Source organism: Hemitrygon akajei, chromosome 12, assembly GCF_048418815.1.
Source record: "Hemitrygon akajei chromosome 12, sHemAka1.3, whole genome shotgun sequence".
In the NCBI taxonomy this organism is placed as follows: Eukaryota; Metazoa; Chordata; class Chondrichthyes; order Myliobatiformes; family Dasyatidae; genus Hemitrygon; species Hemitrygon akajei.
In genome coordinates, this window is record NC_133135.1 from 112,065,210 (window position 1) to 112,087,466 (window position 22,257).

Here is a 22,257-nt window from a genome sequence, read left to right on the forward strand (position 1 = left end):
TTATTGTATGTTGCATAATAGGAACCTTATACAGATTGACTTTTCCAATTGAACTTGACGGCTCATCACGTGAGACCAGACCGTCTTGAGCCTTACGTCACCGACCAGCGGGATGATTGGTGAAGAAGCTGCATACGTCACGACGTTGGGCGGGTACCGAAGGTCAGCAAAATGGCTGGTTTCTGATTGGTGAAAGAAGTAATGATGTCACGGAGTGGGGCGGGTATCGAAGGACGGTAAGATTACGAACTGTTGATTGGAAGAGCGGCATTTACGTCACCGGGTCGAAGGTCATCGAGATGGCGGGCCCCAAGTGGTGGGGACTGTGGCGGCTCGGTGCTCGATGTTGGCTCCGTTCGCCTTCCCACGGCTGGGCTCCTGCAGTCGGGCGTTGGTGCAGCAGGAGCAGCCTGTACGACCATGTGAGGGACGGCTACTCGGACAGGCCCCGGCTGGACATGGGGCTTGTCTGCCGGCAGACGCCGGCGCTGCTGGACAATGTGCGGAATCGCAAGGGAGAGCTGACCGGGGAAGATGTGCCTGATATAGTAGGTTCCGTCGATAAAGTGCTCGCGTAGGCGCCTGCAGCAAAATACACTAAAGTGAACAAACTAATGTTATAAACACAAGGAATCCTGCAGATGCTGAACACCTTCAGGAACACAGCCTGCGGGAGCTAAGCAGGTCGGGTTGCATCAATGGAGGGGAATAATCAGACTCGAAAGGAAGGTCGAAAAGGTGGTGGCGGACGGAGGGGAAAGAGTATAAGCCGGTAGCTGAGGGGAAGAGGGGATGAAGCTGGGAGGTGATAGGTGAAAGCAGTAACAGGCTGAAGAAGATGGATTCTGATAGGAGAATGCAGTGGACAATGGGAGGAAAGGGAAGTGGCACCAGAGGGTAGGCGATGGGCAGACCGGTCCCGATGAAGGGTCTCGTGTTGAAACGTGACCGTATTCCCCTCCAGAGGTGCTGCCTGACCTGCTGAATTCCTGTACAACACAGATTTCCAGCATCTGCTGTCTTTTTAAATACCAACTCTGGTTCTGCCGTTTCACCTTGCATTACCATCCCTTTGACGTATTGATTTCACCTACACACCATACAATCTTCCTTAGATTTCACTAACTTCAGGTGATCCCTCCTTCTGTACACTGCCCTCCATTTCTCTGCCAAACCCCTTGCCGAGGCCTCACAGAGTATTGTGAGCAGTTTTGGCCCCTTATCTAAGAAAATATTTGCTGACGTTGGAGGGGGTTCAAAGGAGGTTCATGAAAATGATTTTGGGATTGAAAGGCTTGTCATGTGAGGAGCGTTTGATAGCTCTGGGTCTGTACTCACTGGAATTCAGATAAATGATGGGAGATCACATTGAAACATGTCAAATGGTGAAAGGCTTCGATAAAGTGGATGTGGAGAGGATGTTTCATATGGTTGGGGTGAGTCTTAAGACCAGAAGACTCAGCCTCAGAATAGAGAGGTGTCTTTTTAGAATGGTGATGAGGAATTTCTATGGCTACAGAGTGGTGAAATCTGTGGAATTTGTTGCCATAGGCAGCTGTGGAGACCAAGTCTTTGGGCATATTTAAGGCAGATGTTGATAGAATCAGGTTTATCCACCGGCATGTGTTGTGAAATTTGTTAACTTAGCAGTATATGTATATTAAATAGATTAAAAATCATGCAAACACAGAAATATATTTAAAAAGTGAGGTACTGTTCACAGGTTCAATGTCCATTTAGAAATCGGATGGCGGAGGGGAAAAAGCTGTTCCTGAATCGCTGAGTGTGTGCCTTCAGGCTTCTGTACCTCCTACCCAACGGTAACAGTGATAAGAGGACATACCCTGGGTGCTGGAGGTCCTTAGTAATGGACGCTGCCTTTCTGAGACACCGCTTCCTAAAGATGTCCTGGGTACTTTGTAGGCTAGTGCCCAAGATGGAGCTGTCTAGATTTACAACCTTCTGTAGCTTCTTTCGGTCCTGTGCAGTACCCCCTCCATACCAGACAGTGATGCAGCCTGTCAGAATGCTCTCCATGGTACATCTATAGAAGTTTTTGAGTGTATTTGTTGACATATCAAATCTCTTCAAACTCCTAATGAAGTGTAGTCACTGTCTTGCCTTCTTTATAGCTGCATTGATATGTTGGGACCAGGTTAGGTCCTCAGATATTTTAACACCCAGGAACTCACTCTCTCAACAGCTGATCCCTCTATGACGACTGGCATGTGTACCTCCGTCTTACCCATCCTGAAGTCCACAATCAACTCTTTGGTCTTACTGACATTGAGTGCCAGGTTGTAGCTGCGGCACCACTCCACTAGGTGGCATATCTCACTCCTGTACGCCCTCTCATAACCACCCGAGAATCTACCAGCGATGATTGTATCGTCAGCAAATTTATAGATGGCATTTGGGCTATGCCTAGCCACAGAGGGTAGAGCAGTGGGCTAAGCACACCTCTGAGGTGCACCAGTGTTGATCGTCATTCTTGGTTAGTCAGGGGATGAGGGATACAGGGAGAGGGCAGGTGATTAGGGCTGAGAGGGAAAATGGATCAGTCATGATGAAATGGTGGACGGACTCAATGGGCTAAATGGCCTAATACTCTTCTGAGATTGTCTGCCTGGTATCAGTGGTCGCATAACCAGGACTTGTGATCTGCACCAGTTGCTCATACTACCATCCACCACCTGCCCCCGTGGCTTCACTGACCCTGATTGGTTGTGGGTGGGGGGGGGGGGGGAAGGCTAGGCCCAAGATTGACTTTCAGGCTAGCAGAGGGAAGAGCGCCTTACACCTCCTTTGGTGGAGAAATATCTCCAGTCTGCCACCCACCTTGGTCTATGATTAGGGAATGAGACAGGGCAGGTGACAGAAGTTTGTGGAGGTGAACATCTCGTGATCATACGAAGGGCGGCACAACGCTCTGCAGTACAGGTGACCCAGGTTCAATTCCTGCCGCTGCCTGTCAGAGTTTGCACATTCTCCCCATGACCACATGCGTTTCTTCCAGGTGCTCTGGTTTCCTCCCACAGTCCAAAAAGCTACCAGTAGGTAGGTTAATTGGTTGTTGTAAATTGTCCAGTGATCAGGCTAGGATTGATTTAGAGGATGAGTGGCTTGAAGGCCTGTTCCACGTTCTATCTCAATAAATAAATGTGTTCTAATTACAGTTTTTTTTTGCAGCATTGTACTGGGAACTTAAAACGTTAGTTGAGTTGACTGCAGCAGCATTTAACAAAATGCTGGAGGAACTCAGCAGGTCAGACAGTGTCTATGGACAGAGTAACACACACAAAATGCTGGAGGAACTCAGCAGGTCAGACAGTGTCTATGGACAGAGTAACACACACAAAATGCTGGAGGAACTCAGCAGGTCAGACAGTGTCTATGGCCAGAGTAACACACACAAAATGCTGGAGGAACTCAGCAGGTCAGACAGTGTCTATGGACAGAGTAACACGCACAAAATGCTGGAGGAACTCAGCAGGTCAGACAGTGTCTATGGACAGAGTAACACACACAAAATGCTGGAGGAACTCAGCAGGTCAGACAGTGTCTATGGACAGAGTAACACGCACAAAATGCTGGAGGAACTCAGCAGGTCAGACAGTGTCTATGGACAGAGTAACACGCACAAAATGCTGGAGGAACTCAGCAGGTCAGACAGTGTCTATGGACAGAGTAACACACACAAAATGCTGCAGGAACTCAGCAGGTCAGACAGTGTCTATGGCCAGAGTAACACACACAAAATGCTAGGGGAACTCAGCAGGTCAGACAGTGTCTATGGACAGAGTAACACACACAAAATGCTGGAGGAACTCAGCAGGTCAGACAGTGTCTATGGACAGAGTAACACACACAAAATGCTGGAGGAACTCAGCAGGTCAGACAGTGTCTACGGACAGAGTAACACGCACAAAATGCTGGAGGAACTCAGCAGGTCAGACAGTGTCTATGGACAGAGTAACACACACAAAATGCTGGAGGAACTCAGCAGGTCAGACAGTGTCTATGGACAGAATAACACGCACAAAATGCTGGAGGAACTCAGCAGGTCAGACAGTGTCTATGGACAGAGTAACACACACAAAATGCTGCAGGAACTCAGCAGGTCAGACAGTGTCTATGGCCAGAGTAACACACACAAAATGCTGGAGGAACTCAGCAGGTCAGACAGTGTCTATGGACAGAGTAACACACACAAAATGCTAGGGGAACTCAGCAGGTCAGACAGTGTCTATGGACAGAGTAACACACACAAAATGCTGGAGGAACTCAGCAGGTCAGACAGTGTCTATGGACAGAGTAACACACACACAAAATGCTAGGGGAACTCAGCAGGTCAGACAGTGTCTATGGACAGAGTAACACACACAAAATGCTGGAGGAACTCAGCAGGTCAGACAGTGTCTATGGACAGAGTAACACACACAAAATGCTAGGGGAACTCAGCAGGTCAGACAGTGTCTATGGACAGAGTAACACACACAAAATGCTGGAGGAACTCAGCAGGTCAGACAGTGTCTATGGACAGAGTAACACACACAAAATGCTGGAGGAACTCAGCAGGTCAGACAGTGTCTATGGACAGAGTAACACACACACAAAATGCTAGGGGAACTCAGCAGGTCAGACAGTGTCTATGGACAGAGTAACACACACAAAATGCTGGAGGAACTCAGCAGGTCAGACAGTGTCTATGGACAGAGTAACACACACAAAATGCTAGGGGAACTCAGCAGGTCAGACAGTGTCTATGGACAGAGTAACACACACAAAATGCTGGAGGAACTCAGCAGGTCAGACAGTGTCTATGGTCAGAGTAACACACACAAAATGCTGGAGGAACTCAGCAGGTCAGACAGTGTCTATGGACAGAATAACACACACAAAATGCTGGAGGAACTCAGCAGGTCAGACAACATTGATGGAAAAGAGTAAACAGTCGACGTTTTGAGCTGATACCCTTCTTTAGTTCATCTTGGTTATTTAAATAATTCATTTCAGGTTATATGTATAAATATGTGGATTGCATATGTCATCATGCTACCATGTGATAACGTGTGTGTCTTGCTTAAAATAAACTCAAAGTTAGACCCACATTTCTGACTCTCATGTCTTCAATTGAATGAGTTTAATGTTTTGAAGTTAGAAAATATAACAAAACCTCAACATGGCTCAGTAGTGTAGTGGTTAGCACAACTCTCAACAATACAGGCAACCCGTGTTCAATTCCCACTGCAGCCTGTTAGGAGTTTGCATGTTCTCCCCGTTACTGTATGCGTTTCTTCCAGCTGCTGTGGTTTCCTCCCACAGAACAAAGATGTACTGATTGGTGAGTTAGTTGGTCATTGTAAATTGTCCCATGATTGGGCTCAGATTAAATCAGGGATTGCCAGGCAGATAATCTCTGAAGAGTATTGACTGTTTACTCTCTTCCATAGACACTGTCTGACCTGCTGAGTTCCTCCAGCATTTTGTGTGTGTTACTCTGTCCATAGACACTGTCTGACCTGCTGAGTTCCTCCAGCATTTTGTGTGTGTTACTCTGTCCATAGACACTGTCTGACCTGCTGAGTTCCTCCAGCATTTTGTGTGTGTTACTCTGTCCATAGACACTGTCTGACCTGCTGAGTTCCTCCAGCATTTTGTGTGTGTTACTCTGTCCATCAACACTGTCTGACCGGCTGAGTTCCTCCAGCATTTTGTGTGTGTTACTCTGAGCATAGACACTGTCTGATCTGCTGAGTTCCTCCAGCATTTTGTGTGTGTTACTCTGTCCATCGACACTGTCTGACCTGCTGAGTTCCTCCAGCATTTTGTGTGTTACTCTGTCCATAGACACTGTCTGACCTGCTGAGTTCCTCCAGCATTTTGTGTGTGTTACTCTGACCATAGACACTGTCTGACCTGCTGAGTTCCTCCAGCATTTTGTGTGTGTTACTCTGTCCATAGACACTGTCTGACCTGCTGAGTTCCTCCAGCATTTTGTGTGTGTTACTCTGTCCATAGACACTGTCTGACCTGCTGAGTTCCTCCAGCATTTTGTGTGTGTTACTCTGTCCATAGACACTGTCTGACCTGCTGAGTTCCTCCAGCATTTTGTGTGTGTTACTCTGTCCATCAACACTGTCTGACCGGCTGAGTTCCTCCAGCATTTTGTGTGTGTTACTCTGAGCATAGACACTGTCTGATCTGCTGAGTTCCTCCAGCATTTTGTGTGTGTTACTCTGTCCATCGACACTGTCTGACCTGCTGAGTTCCTCCAGCATTTTGTGTGTTACTCTGTCCATAGACACTGTCTGACCTGCTGAGTTCCTCCAGCATTTTGTGTGTGTTACTCTGACCATAGACACTGTCTGACCTGCTGAGTTCCTCCAGCATTTTGTGTGTGTTACTCTGTCCATAGACACTGTCTGACCTGCTGAGTTCCTCCAGCATTTTGTGTGTGTTACTCTGTCCATAGACACTGTCTGACCTGCTGAGTTCCTCCAGCATTTTGTGTGTGTTACTCTGTCCATCAACACTGTCTGACCGGCTGAGTTCCTCCAGCATTTTGTGTGTGTTACTCTGAGCATAGACACTGTCTGATCTGCTGAGTTCCTCCAGCATTTTGTGTGTGTTACTCTGTCCATCGACACTGTCTGACCTGCTGAGTTCCTCCAGCATTTTGTGTGTTACTCTGTCCATAGACACTGTCTGACCTGCTGAGTTCCTCCAGCATTTTGTGTGTGTTACTCTGACCATAGACACTGTCTGACCTGCTGAGTTCCTCCAGCATTTTGTGTGTGTTACTCTGTCCATAGACACTGTCTGACCTGCTGAGTTCCTCCAGCATTTTGTGTGTGTTACTCTGACCATAGACACTGTCTGACCTGCTGAGTTCCTCCAGCATTTTGTGTGTTACTCTGTCCATAGACACTGTCTGACCTGCTGAGTTCCTCCAGCATTTTGTGTGTGTTACTCTGTCCATAGACACTGTCTGACCTGCTGAGTTCCTCCAGCATTTTGTGTGTTACTCTGTCCATAGACACTGCCTGACCTGCTGAGTTCCTCCAGCATTTTGTGTGTGTTCCTCTGTCCATAGACACTGTCTGACCTGCTGAGTTCCTCCAGCATTTTGTGTGTGTTACTCTGTCCATAGACACTGTCTGACCTGCTGAGTTCCTCCAGCATTTTGTGTGTGTTGCTGTGGATTTCCAGCTTCTGCAGCTTTTCTCATGAGTTGCGTTGGTTGGACCAAACTCAATCTCAATTTGAAGTTTCTTTTCTGCACCCCCACCCCCCAAGCTTTCTTTAGTCCTTTGATCACATCAGGACAAACCAGAGCAGCAACGCACAAGAGTATTTGAGACTGCATATTCCATCTGATTTGTATGGTGGGTTGACCTGGAAGTGTATTGCCATTCTTTTATCACTGGCTCTAAATCTTGGAACTCCCTTTGAGGCACCATAGTGGGAATGTCATCTGACCAAAGATGCAGTGGTTGAAGAAGATGATTTACTTGCCAAGGACAATTAACATCAACCTTGCTGCCCACATAGTGGATGAATTAACTATGTAAGGACCATTGTTATACTGAGGCCTCCGTTGACAGGGCTGAGCATGGACGTTGTGTCCCGGCTGTCTCAATCCGCGAGCCAGGGCGGTACAACATGGAGAGCAAGCGGTTGCCCACGTAGCAAACTCCCCCTCTCAATGCAACTGATGAACTCAAAGGGGCGACAGAGATGGATACCGTTTGGCACCAGCGGCATCACAGGATATGCCAGTCAGTGTTGAACTCAACGTAGGACTGTCTTAGGGATCCTTGCTCCGGGTTTTCCCTTTGGATTTACTTCTGAAGCCTTCCCCATGTAAGTGGGTCTCGCCACATGGCAGCAGAGTTTTTATTCAGCAGGCCAGGAGCTGGACTTGGCTGTCAGAGGCTATTTGAGGCGCACACCATTGGAAGCACTTAACAGCTAGTGGGAGCTTTATCCCACCAGCACCCCGGCTATGAAAGCAGTTTTGATTATTAGTGCTGACTTAATGTCCAATGGAAGTAGTTAACAGCACATCGGAAAGGGTGGTGTGGTCGTGTGGCGGTTAGCATAATGCTTCACATTGCCTGTGATCAGGGTTCAATTCCCGTTGCTTTCTCTAAGGAGTTTGCATGTGCCTCCCATGGTCTTGTGGGTTTCGTCTGGGTGATTGTTTCCTCCAAGGGCGTACAGCTTAGTAAGTTGTGGGCTTGCTACGCTAGTGCTGGAAGTGTGGTGACGCTTGCGGGCTGCCCCCCGCTCGCACATCCTCGGACTGTGTTGGCTGTTGATGCCAAAACCAAAGCATTAATTCATTTATGAAGATACAGCATAGAGCAGACTCTTCAAGACACACTGCCCAGCACCCCCCTGATTTATCCCAGCCTAGTCATGGGACAATTTTCTATGACCAATTAACCTGCCAGCCACATGGGAGGAAATCGGAGCGCCCAGAGGAAACTCGCGCTGTCACGGGGAGAGTGTGCAAACTCCTTACAGAAAAAACCGTGCGTTTCAGTGTTTAGATATACCTGTGACAAATAAACCTGATTTTTCTTTCTTTTCAAATGTATTAATTTTAGTACATTGAGTGAAATAGAAAATTGATTTGTTAGCAAGATTTAACAGATTTTAAAATATTTCTCGGCTCTTGGGGAGTGTGGGGAAGAAACACAATGAACTTCACTCTTTCTGATATGATCATCTTTCCAATTGATCCACCCTAACAGGTATCCACGTGGGAACAGCTGACAAAAGTAAAAGAGGATATTGAGAAGTTGGAGAATGAGAAAAATGATATCAGTGATTCGATTAAAGCGCTGCTGGTAAGAATGAATCCTGGAGGTGGTAGCTGGCTGAGTAATTTAATTAACGAAATAAAGGTATTATGGGGAACAGGTTGAACACATGGAAAGAAACTCAACATTGATGGACAGAGTGACACACACAAAATGCCGGAGGAACTCAGCAGGTCAGACAGTGTCTATGGACAGAGTAACACACACACAATGCTGGAGGAACTCAGCAGGTCAGACAGTGTCTATGGACAGAGTAACACACACAAGATGCCGGAGGAACTCAGCAGGTCAGACAGTGTCTATGGACAGAGTAACACACACAAAATGCTGGAGGAACTCAGCAGGTCAGACAGTGTCTATGGACAGAGTAACACACACAAAATGCTGGAGGAACTCAGCAGGTCAGACAGTGTCTATGGTCAGAGTAACACACACAAAATGCTGGAGGAACTCAGCAGGTCAGACAGTGTCTATGGACAGAGTAACACACACAAAATGCTGGAGGAACTCAGCAGGTCAGACAGTGTCTATGGACAGAGTAACACACACAAAATGCTGGAGGAACTCAGCAGGTCAGACAGTGTCTATGGACAGAGTAACACACACAAAATGCTGGAGGAACTCAGCAGGTCAGACAGTGTCTATGGTCAGAGTAACACACACAAAATGCTGGAGGAACTCTGCAGGTCAGACAGTGTCTACGGACAGAGTAACACACACAAAATGCCGGAGGAACTCAGCAGGTCAGACAGTGTCTATGGACAGAGTAACACACACACAAAATGCTGGAGGAACTCAGCAGGTCAGACTGTCTATGGACAGAGTAACAGACACAAAATGCTGGAGGAACTCAGCAGGTCAGACAGTGTCTATGGACAGAGTGACACACACAAAATGCCAGAGGAACTCAGCAGGTCAGACAGTGTGTATGGTCAGAGTAACACACACAAAATGCCGGAGAAACTCAGCAGGTCAGACAGTGTCTATGGTCAGAGTAACACACACAAAATGCTGGAGGAACTCAGCAGGTCAGACAGTGTCTATGGTCAGAGTAACACACACAAAATACTGGAGGAACTCAGCAGGTCAGACAGTGTCTATGGTCAGAGTAACACACACAAAATGCTGGAGGAACTCAGCAGGTCAGGCAGTGTCTATGGACAGAGTAACACACACAAAATGCTGGAGGAACTCAGCAGGTCAGACAGTGTCTATGGACAGAGTAACACACACAAAATGCTGGAGGAACTCAGCAGGTCTGTAGAGGGGATCAACAATCTAATTTTCAGGTTGAGATCTTGAGTTCCCCCAGAATTTTGTGTGTTGCTCTGGATTTCCAGCACATCTTAGGTTAAAGAAATTACTGCTTTTGTTTAGAACATGTAAGTTTAGAGTAAGCAATCTTGAAAGTTAGTCAGGGATTTATTTTTAACACTTCAGCATACAGACAATGATATAAACTTGCAACCTGATGATAATTGATGCTAGATTTAAAAAAAACAAATCTAGATCTTTTCTTAATTAACGGATATGCAGTAAAGACAGATACATCAAGCTAGGTCACAGATCATCCACAATCTCATGATTGGGAGCAGTGACCTTACATCAACAACCCCTTTGGGAAAAGCATTTCAGATTGGGCAGATTCTGTTTTATATAAAAGGGGGTGTGGTCACTGCACTTTCAGTCAAGTGCAACAGCGAATGAATACGGTTGTAATGTTTTGTCCTTTTTGAGGGGTGACCAACACTCAGCTTTGGCCTTTGTTGAGGAAAGACCACGTTCAGTATTTGAGTGAAGTGCCGTTTCCGGGTCAGACATTGAGACACTGAGAGTAAAATCCTGTGAACAGGAATCCTAAAGGCTTTGAGATTTCACTAGACATGAAGTCATTTTTTAAATCGTGTATTGCATTTACGGCTGCCACAAAGACAACAAATTTCAATGGTTCTGTTTAATATCAGAGAATATACACAGTTTACATCCTGAAATTCTCACCCTCGGCTGACATCCTCAAAATGGAGGAAAAATGCTGAAGAATGACAGAAAGGAAATGCATGAACCTCAAAGCCCCCTGCTCACACTCCCGTGCAGAAGCAGCTTCAGCTCCCCCTGCTTGTTCTAGTACAAAACATCAGTATTCCCACCACGCAAGCAACAGCAATGGCCCAAAAGAGAGACCATAGTTTACAGTCCGCTCAAAACTTCATTCCAACAACTCGACATCCCTCAGGCTCTCTCTTTCTCTTGCTAACAGGGGAAAGACAGGTATCAAACACAAAGTACACTGCAGATGCTGTGGTCAAATCAACACGTACAAACAAGCTGGAGGAACTCAGCAGGTCGGGCAGCATCCGTTAAGACGAGCAGTCAACGTTTTGGGCCGAGACCCTTCGTCAGGACTCAAAGACAGATATCATCTTTCCATAGTGAAAGGCGAGGCAAACAGATGTTATTTTGATGCTTTTGATTTTCAACAGGATTCTGATTCTGTAAGTCAGCATGCAGAAAGAATAGATTAGAACTTTATTATCATTGCTGAAGACAATGAGATTGTGATGCTACTCCAGTCCATGAAAAACAGATAATTTACAATACACGCAGTACAGTTTAATTAAAGAAAATTTCCCATATTTACATGCAACAAGTGTCTTCGGTAGTCCATGACACTCAAAGGCCATTGGCAAGCCGGGATGTCGCATTATTCAGCTGCACAAAAGCCCTCCTAAAGGATGTACGGAAAGCATCACTCTTATATGAATAGTGTAAATGTTTAGTGCCTGTTACACCGCTGGTGTTTAGGGCAGCAGTGAAGGTCCTCCATCTCTGAAGATGTTCAGGGCTTCCTTCATTGTGTCAGTAGCTTCTGCTTGTTTTTCACTACTGTCAGTCGTACACGTCCCGGGTGGGGACTCAGGAATACAGATGTGGAAGAATTCTTCATTGCTGTTTCTGTAACAGTTTTGTTTGACCAGTTAGGGTTGTTGGCCCAGAGCTGAACTCCCAAACCTGGAGGACCAGTGAACCACTCTTAGTCGGGCCTCTACCCTTTGACATGGGTGACCCTACCATGACCCAAAGCATAAAGCCCAAACTCCAGCCAACGTAGCCCTCTGGGTCATTGAGGCACACCACGACAAGGTTGTGGTCTCCTTGGAGAAATAGTGTGTACATTTCAGATTAAAGTCCATTTATACAACTTTACTTCAATAGGATCCTCAATTTTCAGCATTATGTGCAACAGAGTATGAGAGTGTTCCCGGTCCCATTCCGACATGTCAGTCCACGGCCTCCTCTTGTGCCATGACAAGGCCACACTCAGGTTGGAGGAGCAACACCATATATAACATCTGGGTAGCCACCAGCCTGATGGCATGAATATCAATTTCTCCTTCTGGTGAACAGATTTCCACCTCCCCTCTTCCTCTATTCCCCACTCTGACCTTTTACCTCTTCTCACCTGCTTATCACCTTCCCTTTCTCTTATGGTCCACTCTCCTGTCAGATTCCTTCCTCTCCAGCCCTTGACCTTGCCCACCTACCTGGCTTCACCCATCACCTTCCAGCTGTCCTCCTTTCCTCACACCCCCACCTTTTCATTCTAGCATCTTCCCCCGTCATTTTCAGTCCTGAAGAAGGGTCTCTGCCTGAAACGTCAACTGTTTATTCGTTTCCACAGATGCTGCCTGTCCTCCTGTGTGTTGCTGAGGAGTGTGATTTTAGAGATATTGGCCAGGAGATTGAGATTCCTTCGTTCTTCAGATCAGAACCTGTGGCTCTCTTCAGTTCACCTGAGTGCGCTCAATTAATCCCGTTAAAATAAAGGTGAAAATGTTGGATGAATTCTGTCAGTTCGGTAGTATGTGGAAAGGGAAGCTAGCTAATGTTTCAGATCAAAGACTCTCATCTGGACTGAGAAAAAGAGAGCAATTTAGTCTAAGGAACTGGAGGTAGAAGAAAGGGAACCTTGAAAATTCAAAGAAATCTGGCTATTAAAATGCATAAATGTCCCTACCATATACAACCCAGAGATTCAAATTCCTATGGGTATACTCAGCAAATCGATAGAATACTAACTATAACAGGATCAGTGAAAGATTAACCAGAGTGCAGAAGACAACAAACTGTGCAAATACAAATATAAATAAATAGCAATAAATAATAACACGAGACAATAAGACAAGGAGTCCTTAAAGTGAGATAATTGGTTGTGGCAACGTTTCAGTTGGAAGCTCAGTCACTCCTGCCAGTTTTATTCAGGATGTCGACATCACCATCAAATCAAATGGTTCAATTTAATATCAGAGACTGTATACAGTATACAGCCTGAAATTCTTACTCCTGACAGACAATTTACTATCAGAGACTGTATACAGTATACAGCCTGAAATTCGTACTCACAGACAGTTTAATATCAGAGACTGTGTACAGTATACAGCCTGAAATTCGCACTCTTCACAGACAATTTAATATCAGAGACTGTATACAGTATATAGCCTGAAATCCGTACTCCTCACAGACAATTTAATATCAGAGACTGTATACAGTATACAGCCTGAAATCCTTACTCCTCGCAGACAATTTAATATCAGAGACTGTATACAGTATACAGCCTGAAATTCTTACTCCTCAGACAGTTTAATATCAGAGACTGTATACAGTATACAGCCTGAAATTCGCACTCTTCACAGACAATTTAATATCAGAGACTGTATACAGTATACAGCCTGAAATCCGTACTCCTCACAGACAATTTAATATCAGAGACTGTATACAGTATACAGCCTGAAATTCGCACTCTTCACAGACAATTTAATATCAGAGACTGTATACAGTATACAGCCTGAAATCCGTACTCCTCACAGACAATTTAATATCAGAGACTGTATACAGTATACAGCCTGAAATTCTTACTCCTCAGACAGTTTAATATCAGAGACTGTATACAGTATACAGCCTGAAATTCGCACTCTTCACAGACAATTTAATATCAGAGACTGTATACAGTATACAGCCTGAAATCCGTACTCCTCACAGACAATTTAATATCAGAGACTGTATACAGTCTGAAATTCGTACTCCTCACAGACAATTTAATATCAGAGACTGTATACAGTATACAGCCTGAAATCCGTACTCACAGACAATTTAATATCAGAGACTGTATACAGTATACAGCCTGAAATCCTTACTCCTCACAGACAATTTAATATCAGAGACTGTATACAGTATACAGCCTGAAATCCGTACTCACAGACAATTTAATATCAGAGACTGTATACAGTATACAGCCTGAAATCCGTACTCACAGACAATTTAATATCAGAGACTGTATACTGTATACAGCCTGAAATTCGTACTCCTCACAGACAATTTAATATCAGAGACTGTATACAGTATACAGCCTGAAATCCGTACTCACAGACAATTTAATATCAGAGACTGTATACAGTATACAGCCTGAAATTCGTACTCCTCACAGACAATTTAATATCAGAGACTGTATACAGTATACAGCCTGAAATTCGTACTCCTCACAGACAATTTAATATCAGAGACTGTGTACAGTATACAGCCTGAAATTCTTACTCCTCACAGACAATTTAATATCAGAGACTGTGTACAGTATACAGCCTGAAATCCTTACTCCTCGCAGACAATTTAATATCAGAGACTGTATACAGTATACAGCCTGAAATTCTTACTCCTCACAGACAATTTAATATCAGAGACTGTATAGAGTATACAGCCTGAAATTCTTACTCCTCACAGACATCCAGAAAACACAAAAAACAAAGAATCACACATAATCCAACACTTCAGTAATTCAGACAGGCTTTCTCTCACAAGCGGTGGCGGGGGGGGGGGGGGAGGGAGAGAGAGAGAGATCACTCCTGTGGCAATGAGAATGGGATACCAGCAGCTTGGTGTTTGATGTTGAAATCTTCTGTGTTGCTTTCCGAGACCACCTCCCCCCCGAGACTTGGACCAACAGACTCTCACTCACCATCAAAAAGAGAGTCAGGGGCCGCCTTGTGACACCACCTGCTGTCTCGATGTTTTGGTCTCCCACGACGCTTCAGGTGGCAACATCAGCGAGGAATTGGATCGTCCACGGGGCCACACCCCAAAGGCACACGTCTTCCAGGCCGCACCTGGAGATATCGAAACGCCAGTCTGCACAGTGGGTCCGACAATGCATTGCTTGCGTGAGCCATAGCTGTAGATCACGGACTCTGACAGGACCCTAGCCACCTCGAAAAGTAAAGAGAAACATGAGGAAAACTGTTTTGTGGACAAACTGGAGGAAATACCCGGATCAACAAAAACCTCTGGCGCCATCTTCTCCAGCTCCTCCCCTCACTCCTCATCAGTTCTGAACAGAGTGGCTGAAACGTGGAGAAAGCATTGAATACAGTAGAATGGAAGTCTCTTCTTGAGGGAAGGCAAAGTCAACAGTGCAGCCAGCACCCTCTTTTTTTAGCTGGTTATTTTGGAGTTGGACTGGAAGCATTGCAATTTTGTGTCAGGCACACACCAAACCAGCATGGAAACCCCAAGAAAGAAAATGCCTAAAAAAAATACTGGGTACGGGCAAAACCCCCACTCCACCACTGAGCACAATAAGGAACACTGCCACAAGAAAGCAACATCCATCATCAAGGACCCCACCAGGCAGGCCATGCTGTCTTCTCACTGCTACCATCGGGAAGGAGATACAGGAGCCTCAGGTCCCACACCACCAGGTTCAGGAACAGTTATTACCCCACAACCATCAGGCTCCTGAACCAGTGTGGATAACTTCACTCACCACAATGAGCCTCAGGTCCCACACCACCAGGTTCAGGAACAGTTATTACCCCACAACCATCAGGCTCCTGAACCAGTGTGGATAACTTCACTCACCACAATGAGCCTCAGGTCCCACACCACCAGGTTCAGGAACAGTTATTACCCCACAACCATCAGACTCCTGAACCGGTGTGGATAACTTCACTCACCACAATGAGCCTCAGGTCCCACACCACCAGGTTCAGGAACAGTTATTACCCCACAACCATCAGACTCCTGAACCGGTGTGGATAACTTCACTCACCACAATGAGCCTCAGGTCCCACACCACCAGGTTCAGGAACAGTTATTACCCCACAACCATCAGGCTCCTGAACCAGTGTGGATAACTTCGCTCACCTTAATACTGAACTGATTCCGCAACCTATAGACTCACTTTAAGAACTCTACACCTCGTGTTTCACGTATTTGTAACGGGGGTTTTTTTCTTTTTCTTTGTTACTGTGTATGTAATCAAAATGGCGTCTTTGTTTTGTTAAAAGTAGGAATGCTGGCGCCTGTGTTAATAGTAGGAATGCTAGCGTCTTTGTTATGATAAGTGCTGGAAGCTTGTTTGGGACTGTAAACTGATTGTTGGCGGGGATTTTGGGGAGTAGGCGCGATGGAGTGAGAGAGAGAGGACGGGGTGCTGGAAGCTGGGCGACGGTACGGACCCCGAGCGGGGGTCCCCGGCCCAAGGTTTTCGGTGAGGAGAGGAGACGGAGACAGAGGAGTGTGGAGCGTCTGGTCGACCACCGTGGTGGTCCCAGGAGGCAGGTCGAGGAATTCGGAGGGGATCGAAGGGTGGCCAAAAGACTTCAGTAATTGAGCTCCAACGATTGTGCACGAAGTGGTTTGGACTTTGATAAGTTTGGCGCCTTTTCTTTTTTTCCTCTTATTCATATATACTGTATCGTTAGTAATCGCTTAGTTATAGTAATCTTTATAAATTGTACTCATTTAATCGCATAAGGTGTACTGTCTGTTTTTTGGCAAGGCGGGGACATCACACAGCATCCACACCAGCTGATTACCCAGTTTGGCGGGGCCGAAGGCTGCTCCCCCTAGACTAGAACGAGTTTGAGCGATGCCTGAGGCGACCCAGGGGTTACATATTATTTATTTACTAGATTGTATTTTTTTAAATATTTGCCCAGTTTGTCTTTTGCATATTGGCTATCTGTCAGCCTTTGTGTGTAGCTTTTCATTGATTCTATTGTATTTCTTTATTCTTCTCTGAATGGCCGCAAGGGTTGTATACGGTATATACTTTGATAATAAATTTACTTTGAAGCCACACTAGGCAGTATCAGGTGAACTGAGAGTCTAGCTGTGTGCATTCCTCAGTAGTTCGAAGCTGTTAATAGATTGGGGTTAGGGTTAGGTTTAACCATGTCCTGATGAAGGGTCTCGGCCCGAAACGTCGACAGTGCTTCTCCTTATAGATGCTGCCTGGCCCACTGTGTTCCACCAGCATTTTGTGTGTGTTGTTAATAGATTTCCATGTTTGGTGGACACCAGAAGAACTGGAGGAGAAAATCTGTGGGATTACACAGAAGAAGAAAAAATAATGGGATGTTTAGTATGTGGAATCCTGTGCCCAATGGGTAAGGGGGGGGGGGATGTTATCAGTGCAAGTGTTCTATACGTTTAGGTGTTATTAACTTGAACTGGTAATTTTGTATTTTTTTAGGATAAGCAAAATAAAGAAGCACTTCAGTCGGTAAGTACCATCCACCTCGTCTGCTTTCCGGCTATGAGTGAGGGTTGTGGGTTGCATGGTAGTACAGCGGTCAGTGCAATCATTTCACAGCACCAGATCGAGGTGTGATTGCCTCCGCTGGCTGCAAGGAGCTTGTATGTGCTTCCCGTGACTCTGTGGATTTCTGCCCATATCCCTAAGATGTCTGGGTTAGTGTTGCTGCTGGAAGCATGGTGACACTCACGGTTGTTCAGCACAATCCTCGCTGATTTGCTGCAAATGCTGCAAGTCGGTATGTTTTGATGCACAGTTAAATCCACCGCCCCCCCCCCAAACCTGGCTATCATCTTCCAGCTTGTACTCCATTCCTCTCCCCACCTTCTCTTCTGAGTTCTCCACCTTCGTTGTTTCCAGTTCTGATGAAGGGTCTCGGCCTGAACCGTGGACTATCTATTCCTCTCAATAGATGCTGCCTGATCTGCTGAGTGCCTCCAGGATTTTGTGTGTTACTCCAGATTTCCAGCCTCTGCGGAATCTCTCGTATTTCTAATCTTTACCTTGTGGGCAAATATCTAGACGAGACGTCATATTGACGGAACTAGGCCCATAAGAATTCTGGGTATGATGCGTGGAGGAGCCCCTCCTGGTGGGGGCAGGGGGGCTCCGCTGTTGCGTCATGCAGAAACCCAAAACATCATTCTAGGTAGAATGGGCTCCTCTGCCACGGCTTCGTCCAGTGCAGGGAGAAGACACTGAGGAGAAAGTGAATTGGGGGAGGATTAGCAGGGCTGGTATGGAAAAGAAAGAATGCCTGGCAGGTAGAGGGGTGTAACGTGGGGCGGCTTCAGATTGGAGATCTAGTGAATGAAACAGAAGGCGCAGATTTCCAGCGTGCATATTAACTTTTATTTATAAATGACCAAGTGTTTATCTGAACTACCTTAATCTATACAAAACCAGGTTACTGACAAAGAATACAGCAGGGTACGGATCAGTTGCAGATATGGGCTGAGAAACGGCAGATGCAGTTTAACCCAGATAAATGTGAGGGTGCTGCACCACGGTGAGGCCAGCACAAGCAGACAGTACACAGTTAAAGGCAAGGTCTTTATCAGTGTCGCTGAGCAGAGGGATCTTGGGATCCAAGTTCATAACTTCTTGAAAGTGGCTACACAGGTTGATAAGTTGGTTAAGCAGGCTTATGGAAAGTGTGCTTTTATTAATTGAGTTCAAAAGTCAGGAGGTAATGTTGCAACTTTATAAAACTCTGGTTGGGCCACATCTGGAGTATTGCGTACAGTTCTGGTGACCCCACTATAGGAGGGATGTTGAGGCTTTGGAGAGGGTGCAGAAGAGGTTTACCAGCATGCTGCCTGGTTCAGAGGGCATGTGCTGTCACGAGAGGCTGGACAAACCTGGGTTGTTTTCTCTGCTGTGCCGAAAGCAGAGGGGAGATCTTTTAGAGGTTCGGAAGATTATGCGAGGCATAGATGGAGTGGACAGAGAGTATCTGTTACCCAGGGTTAAATTGTCCCATCCCAGAGGGCGTGCATTGAAGGTGAGAAGGGGTATGTTCAGAGGGGATGTGAGGGTAAGGTTTTTACTCTGGGTCATGGATACCTGGTATGGTGGTAGACGCTTCTGAGAGACATTTGGATAGACCCATGAATATACGAAAGATGGAGGGATATGGACTTGCTGTAGGGAGGAGGGATTAGTGTTTGGGTGTTTTCGATTTGGTTTTTAGCTGGTTTGGCACAACATTGTGAGCCTGCTCCTGTGTTGTTCTATGAACATTTATAACTTAATGGGTATTCTGTCAAATTTCCTCATATTACAAGACTGAAGAAGTAAGCATGCAGCAAAGGAATATTTAACTAAGCAAATGCAAGAGACCTGTCTACGTCTGCAGTTCTCATCCTCAATAGTCCGTCCGTGCCTGTCGCGACTTCAGCCTGAAGCGGGCCCTGGAAACAAAGGGAAGGTTGAGTGGGATCAAATTGGACAAGTAATTGATGGGCTTGCAAATATAGACTCTGAAGAACCATTACAGTATAGAAGGAGGCCGTTACTTTAATCCTGTCTTTCACTCTTCTCCCCATAGCCTGATGATTTATTGAGGTTAGATGCAGACACCTGGCTGAAATTGTGTGCAGGGTAACAGCAGACATAGGAATGGAATTGGGCCATTTGGCCCATCGAGTCTGCTCCACCATTTCATCATTAAATCAGCAATGATATCAAATGATGGAGTAAACGCAATGGGACGAATGGCCTAATCCGACTTAGGGTTTTATGGAAGATGGTGCCACACTGTTGGACGTGAGGGGACAGGAGCAAGATGGTAGTCTATGTACCACCAGACTCAGGGACAGGAGCAAGATGGTAGTATATGTACCAGCAGACTCAGGGACAGGAGCAAGATGGTAGTCTATGTACCACCAGACTCAGGGACAGGAGCAAGATGGTAGTGTATGTACCAGCAGACTCAGGGACAGGAGCAAGATGGTAGTCTAAGTACCACCAGACTCAGGGACAGGAGCAGGATGGTAGTCTATGTACCACCAGACTCAGGGACAGGAGCAAGATGGTAGTCTATGTACCACCAGACTCAGGGACAGGAGCAAGATGGTAGTCTATGTACCACCAGACTCAGGGACAGGAGCAAGATGATAGTCTATGTGCCACCAGACTCAGGGACAGGAGCAAGATGGTAGTCTATGTGCCACCAGACTCAGGGACAGGAGCAAGATGATAGTCTATGTGCCACCAGACTCAGGGACAGGAGCAAGATGGTAGTCTATGTACCACCAGACTCAGGGACAGGAGCAAGATGATAGTCTATGTGCCACCAGACTCAGGGACAGGAGCAAGATGGTAGTCTATGTGCCACCAGACTCAGGGACAGGAGCAAGATGATAGTCTATGTGCCACCAGACTCAGGGACAGGAGCAAGATGGTAGTCTATGTACCACCAGACTCAGGGACAGGAGCAAGATGGTAGTGTATGTACCACCAGACTCAGGGACAGGAGCAAGATGGTAGTGTATGTACCACCAGACTCAGGGACAGGAGCAAGATGGTAGTGTATGTACCACCAGACTCAGGGACAGGAGCAAGATGGTAGTGTATGTACCACCAGACTCAGGGACAGGAGCAAGATGGTAGTGTATGTACCACCAGACTCAGGGACAGGAGCAAGATGGTAGTCTATGTACCACCAGACCCAGGGACAGGAGCAAGATGGTAGTCTATGTACCACCAGACTCAGGGACAGGAGCAAGATGGTAGTCTATGTACCACCAGACTCAGGGACAGGTGCAAGATGGTCGTCTATGTACCACCAGACTCAGGGACAGGAGCAAGATGGTAGTGTATGTACCTCCAGACTCAGGGTCAGGAGCAAGATGGTAGTCTATGTACCACCATACTCAGGGACAGGAGCAAGATGGTAGTGTATGTGCCACCAGACTCAGGGACAGGAGCAAGATGGTTGTCTATGTACCACCAGACTCAGGGACAGGAGCAAGATGGTAGTGTATGTGCCACCAGACTCAGGGACAGGAGCAAGATGGTAGTGTATGTACCTCCAGACTCAGGGACAGGAGCAAGATGGTAGTCTATGTACCTCCAGACTCAGGGACAGCTTCTACCCGAGCGACTGCAGAACCTCCGGTGCTTCGCCTTTGTTTCCACAGTAGGACACGGGAGCAGAATTAGATCATTCCTAATTCCGAGACTCTGCTTTTATCGATTGGACTGTTTGTATTAATGGACCGTAGATTTTTTCAGTCTTGTGGTTTTTATATTCTGTGTTTTCGTCCGTTCTTTTTTGTTTTGTTGTATGAGGGGAGGAGGGCTTGGGGGTCGACGTTCTTTTTGCATTTTGTTAGTATTTTTCGAGTTGCTGCTCTTTTTTTGTGCCGGGGGGTGGGTTTGATGTTTCTCTCTTAATGACTTGCGTGGCTTTTCTTTGTTTCATGTCTATCTGCAGAAGAGAAATTTCAAAGTTGCATAAGTACGTTGTTTGATAATAAGACGAATGTAGTGCACTGCTGTTTTGGTACAGTGAGCGTGAAGGGCAAAGCCCAGTGTGGATCATTGTATGGAACAGCTGTTCAGGGATGAATTTCTAAACTTAATGTACTGTACATCTTACTATTGTAAACAGCATCCTGATTTCTCAAGGCTGCGAAGAAGGGGGAAGGAAATTCGTTCAGAATTAAATAGACTGTATCATCAAGAGAGTGAGCTGGACGAACGTTTCTTTCTGAAAGCATTGAAACTACCCAACTGGACTCATCCAAGTGTGGTAAGCTGTGTGTATCTGTTTAAAACTCGTTCCTGTACACATGCGAGTCGCCCTGCATTTGTATTTGTGCCAATCTGATTTGCCGATGTAACACAGACAAAATGCTGGAGGAACTCAGCCGGTCGGGAACATCTACGGAGAGGAATAAATAGCTGATGTAGTCCTGATAAAGGGTCTTGGCCCAAAATGTCGCCTGCTTATTATTCTCCATGGATGCTGCCCGACCTGCTGAGTTCCTGCAGGATTTAGAATCCGAGTCGGGTTTTGTATCACCGGCATATGTCATGAAATTTGCTGTCTTTGCAGCAGTACAATGCCATACTCAGTGATAGAGAAAACAATCGGAATGGCATTAAATAGTTTAATTAAGTAGTGCAAGCATTAAAAGGATAGTCAGGTCGTGTTCATGGGTTCAATGTTCATTCAGAAATCTGATGATAGAGAGGAAGAACATGTTCCTGAATTACTGAGTGTGTGTCTTCAGGCTTCAGTACCCCATTCCTCATGGTAGCAATGAGAAGAGGGCTTGTCCTGGGTGATGGGGTCCTTAATGATGTACAACCCTTTTTGTGTGCTTATTC

At 46.0% G+C, this 22,257-nt stretch overlaps 1 protein-coding gene across 2 annotated transcripts in view; it reads left to right on the forward strand.

The window, feature by feature from the left end:
• Positions 1-285: 285 nt before the first annotated feature.
• sars2 (seryl-tRNA synthetase 2, mitochondrial) overlaps positions 286-22,257 on the forward strand; it is a 107,223-nt gene continuing 85,251 nt past the window's right edge. For both annotated transcript variants that reach the window (XM_073063864.1, XM_073063865.1), the window contains exons 1-4: positions 286-548; positions 8,763-8,858; positions 17,356-17,385; positions 21,536-21,676. In XM_073063864.1, the coding sequence (XP_072919965.1) occupies positions 300-548; positions 8,763-8,858; positions 17,356-17,385; positions 21,536-21,676 (516 nt within the window). In that variant the 5' untranslated portion in view covers positions 286-299. The remainder of the gene's footprint in view (positions 549-8,762; positions 8,859-17,355; positions 17,386-21,535; positions 21,677-22,257) is intronic.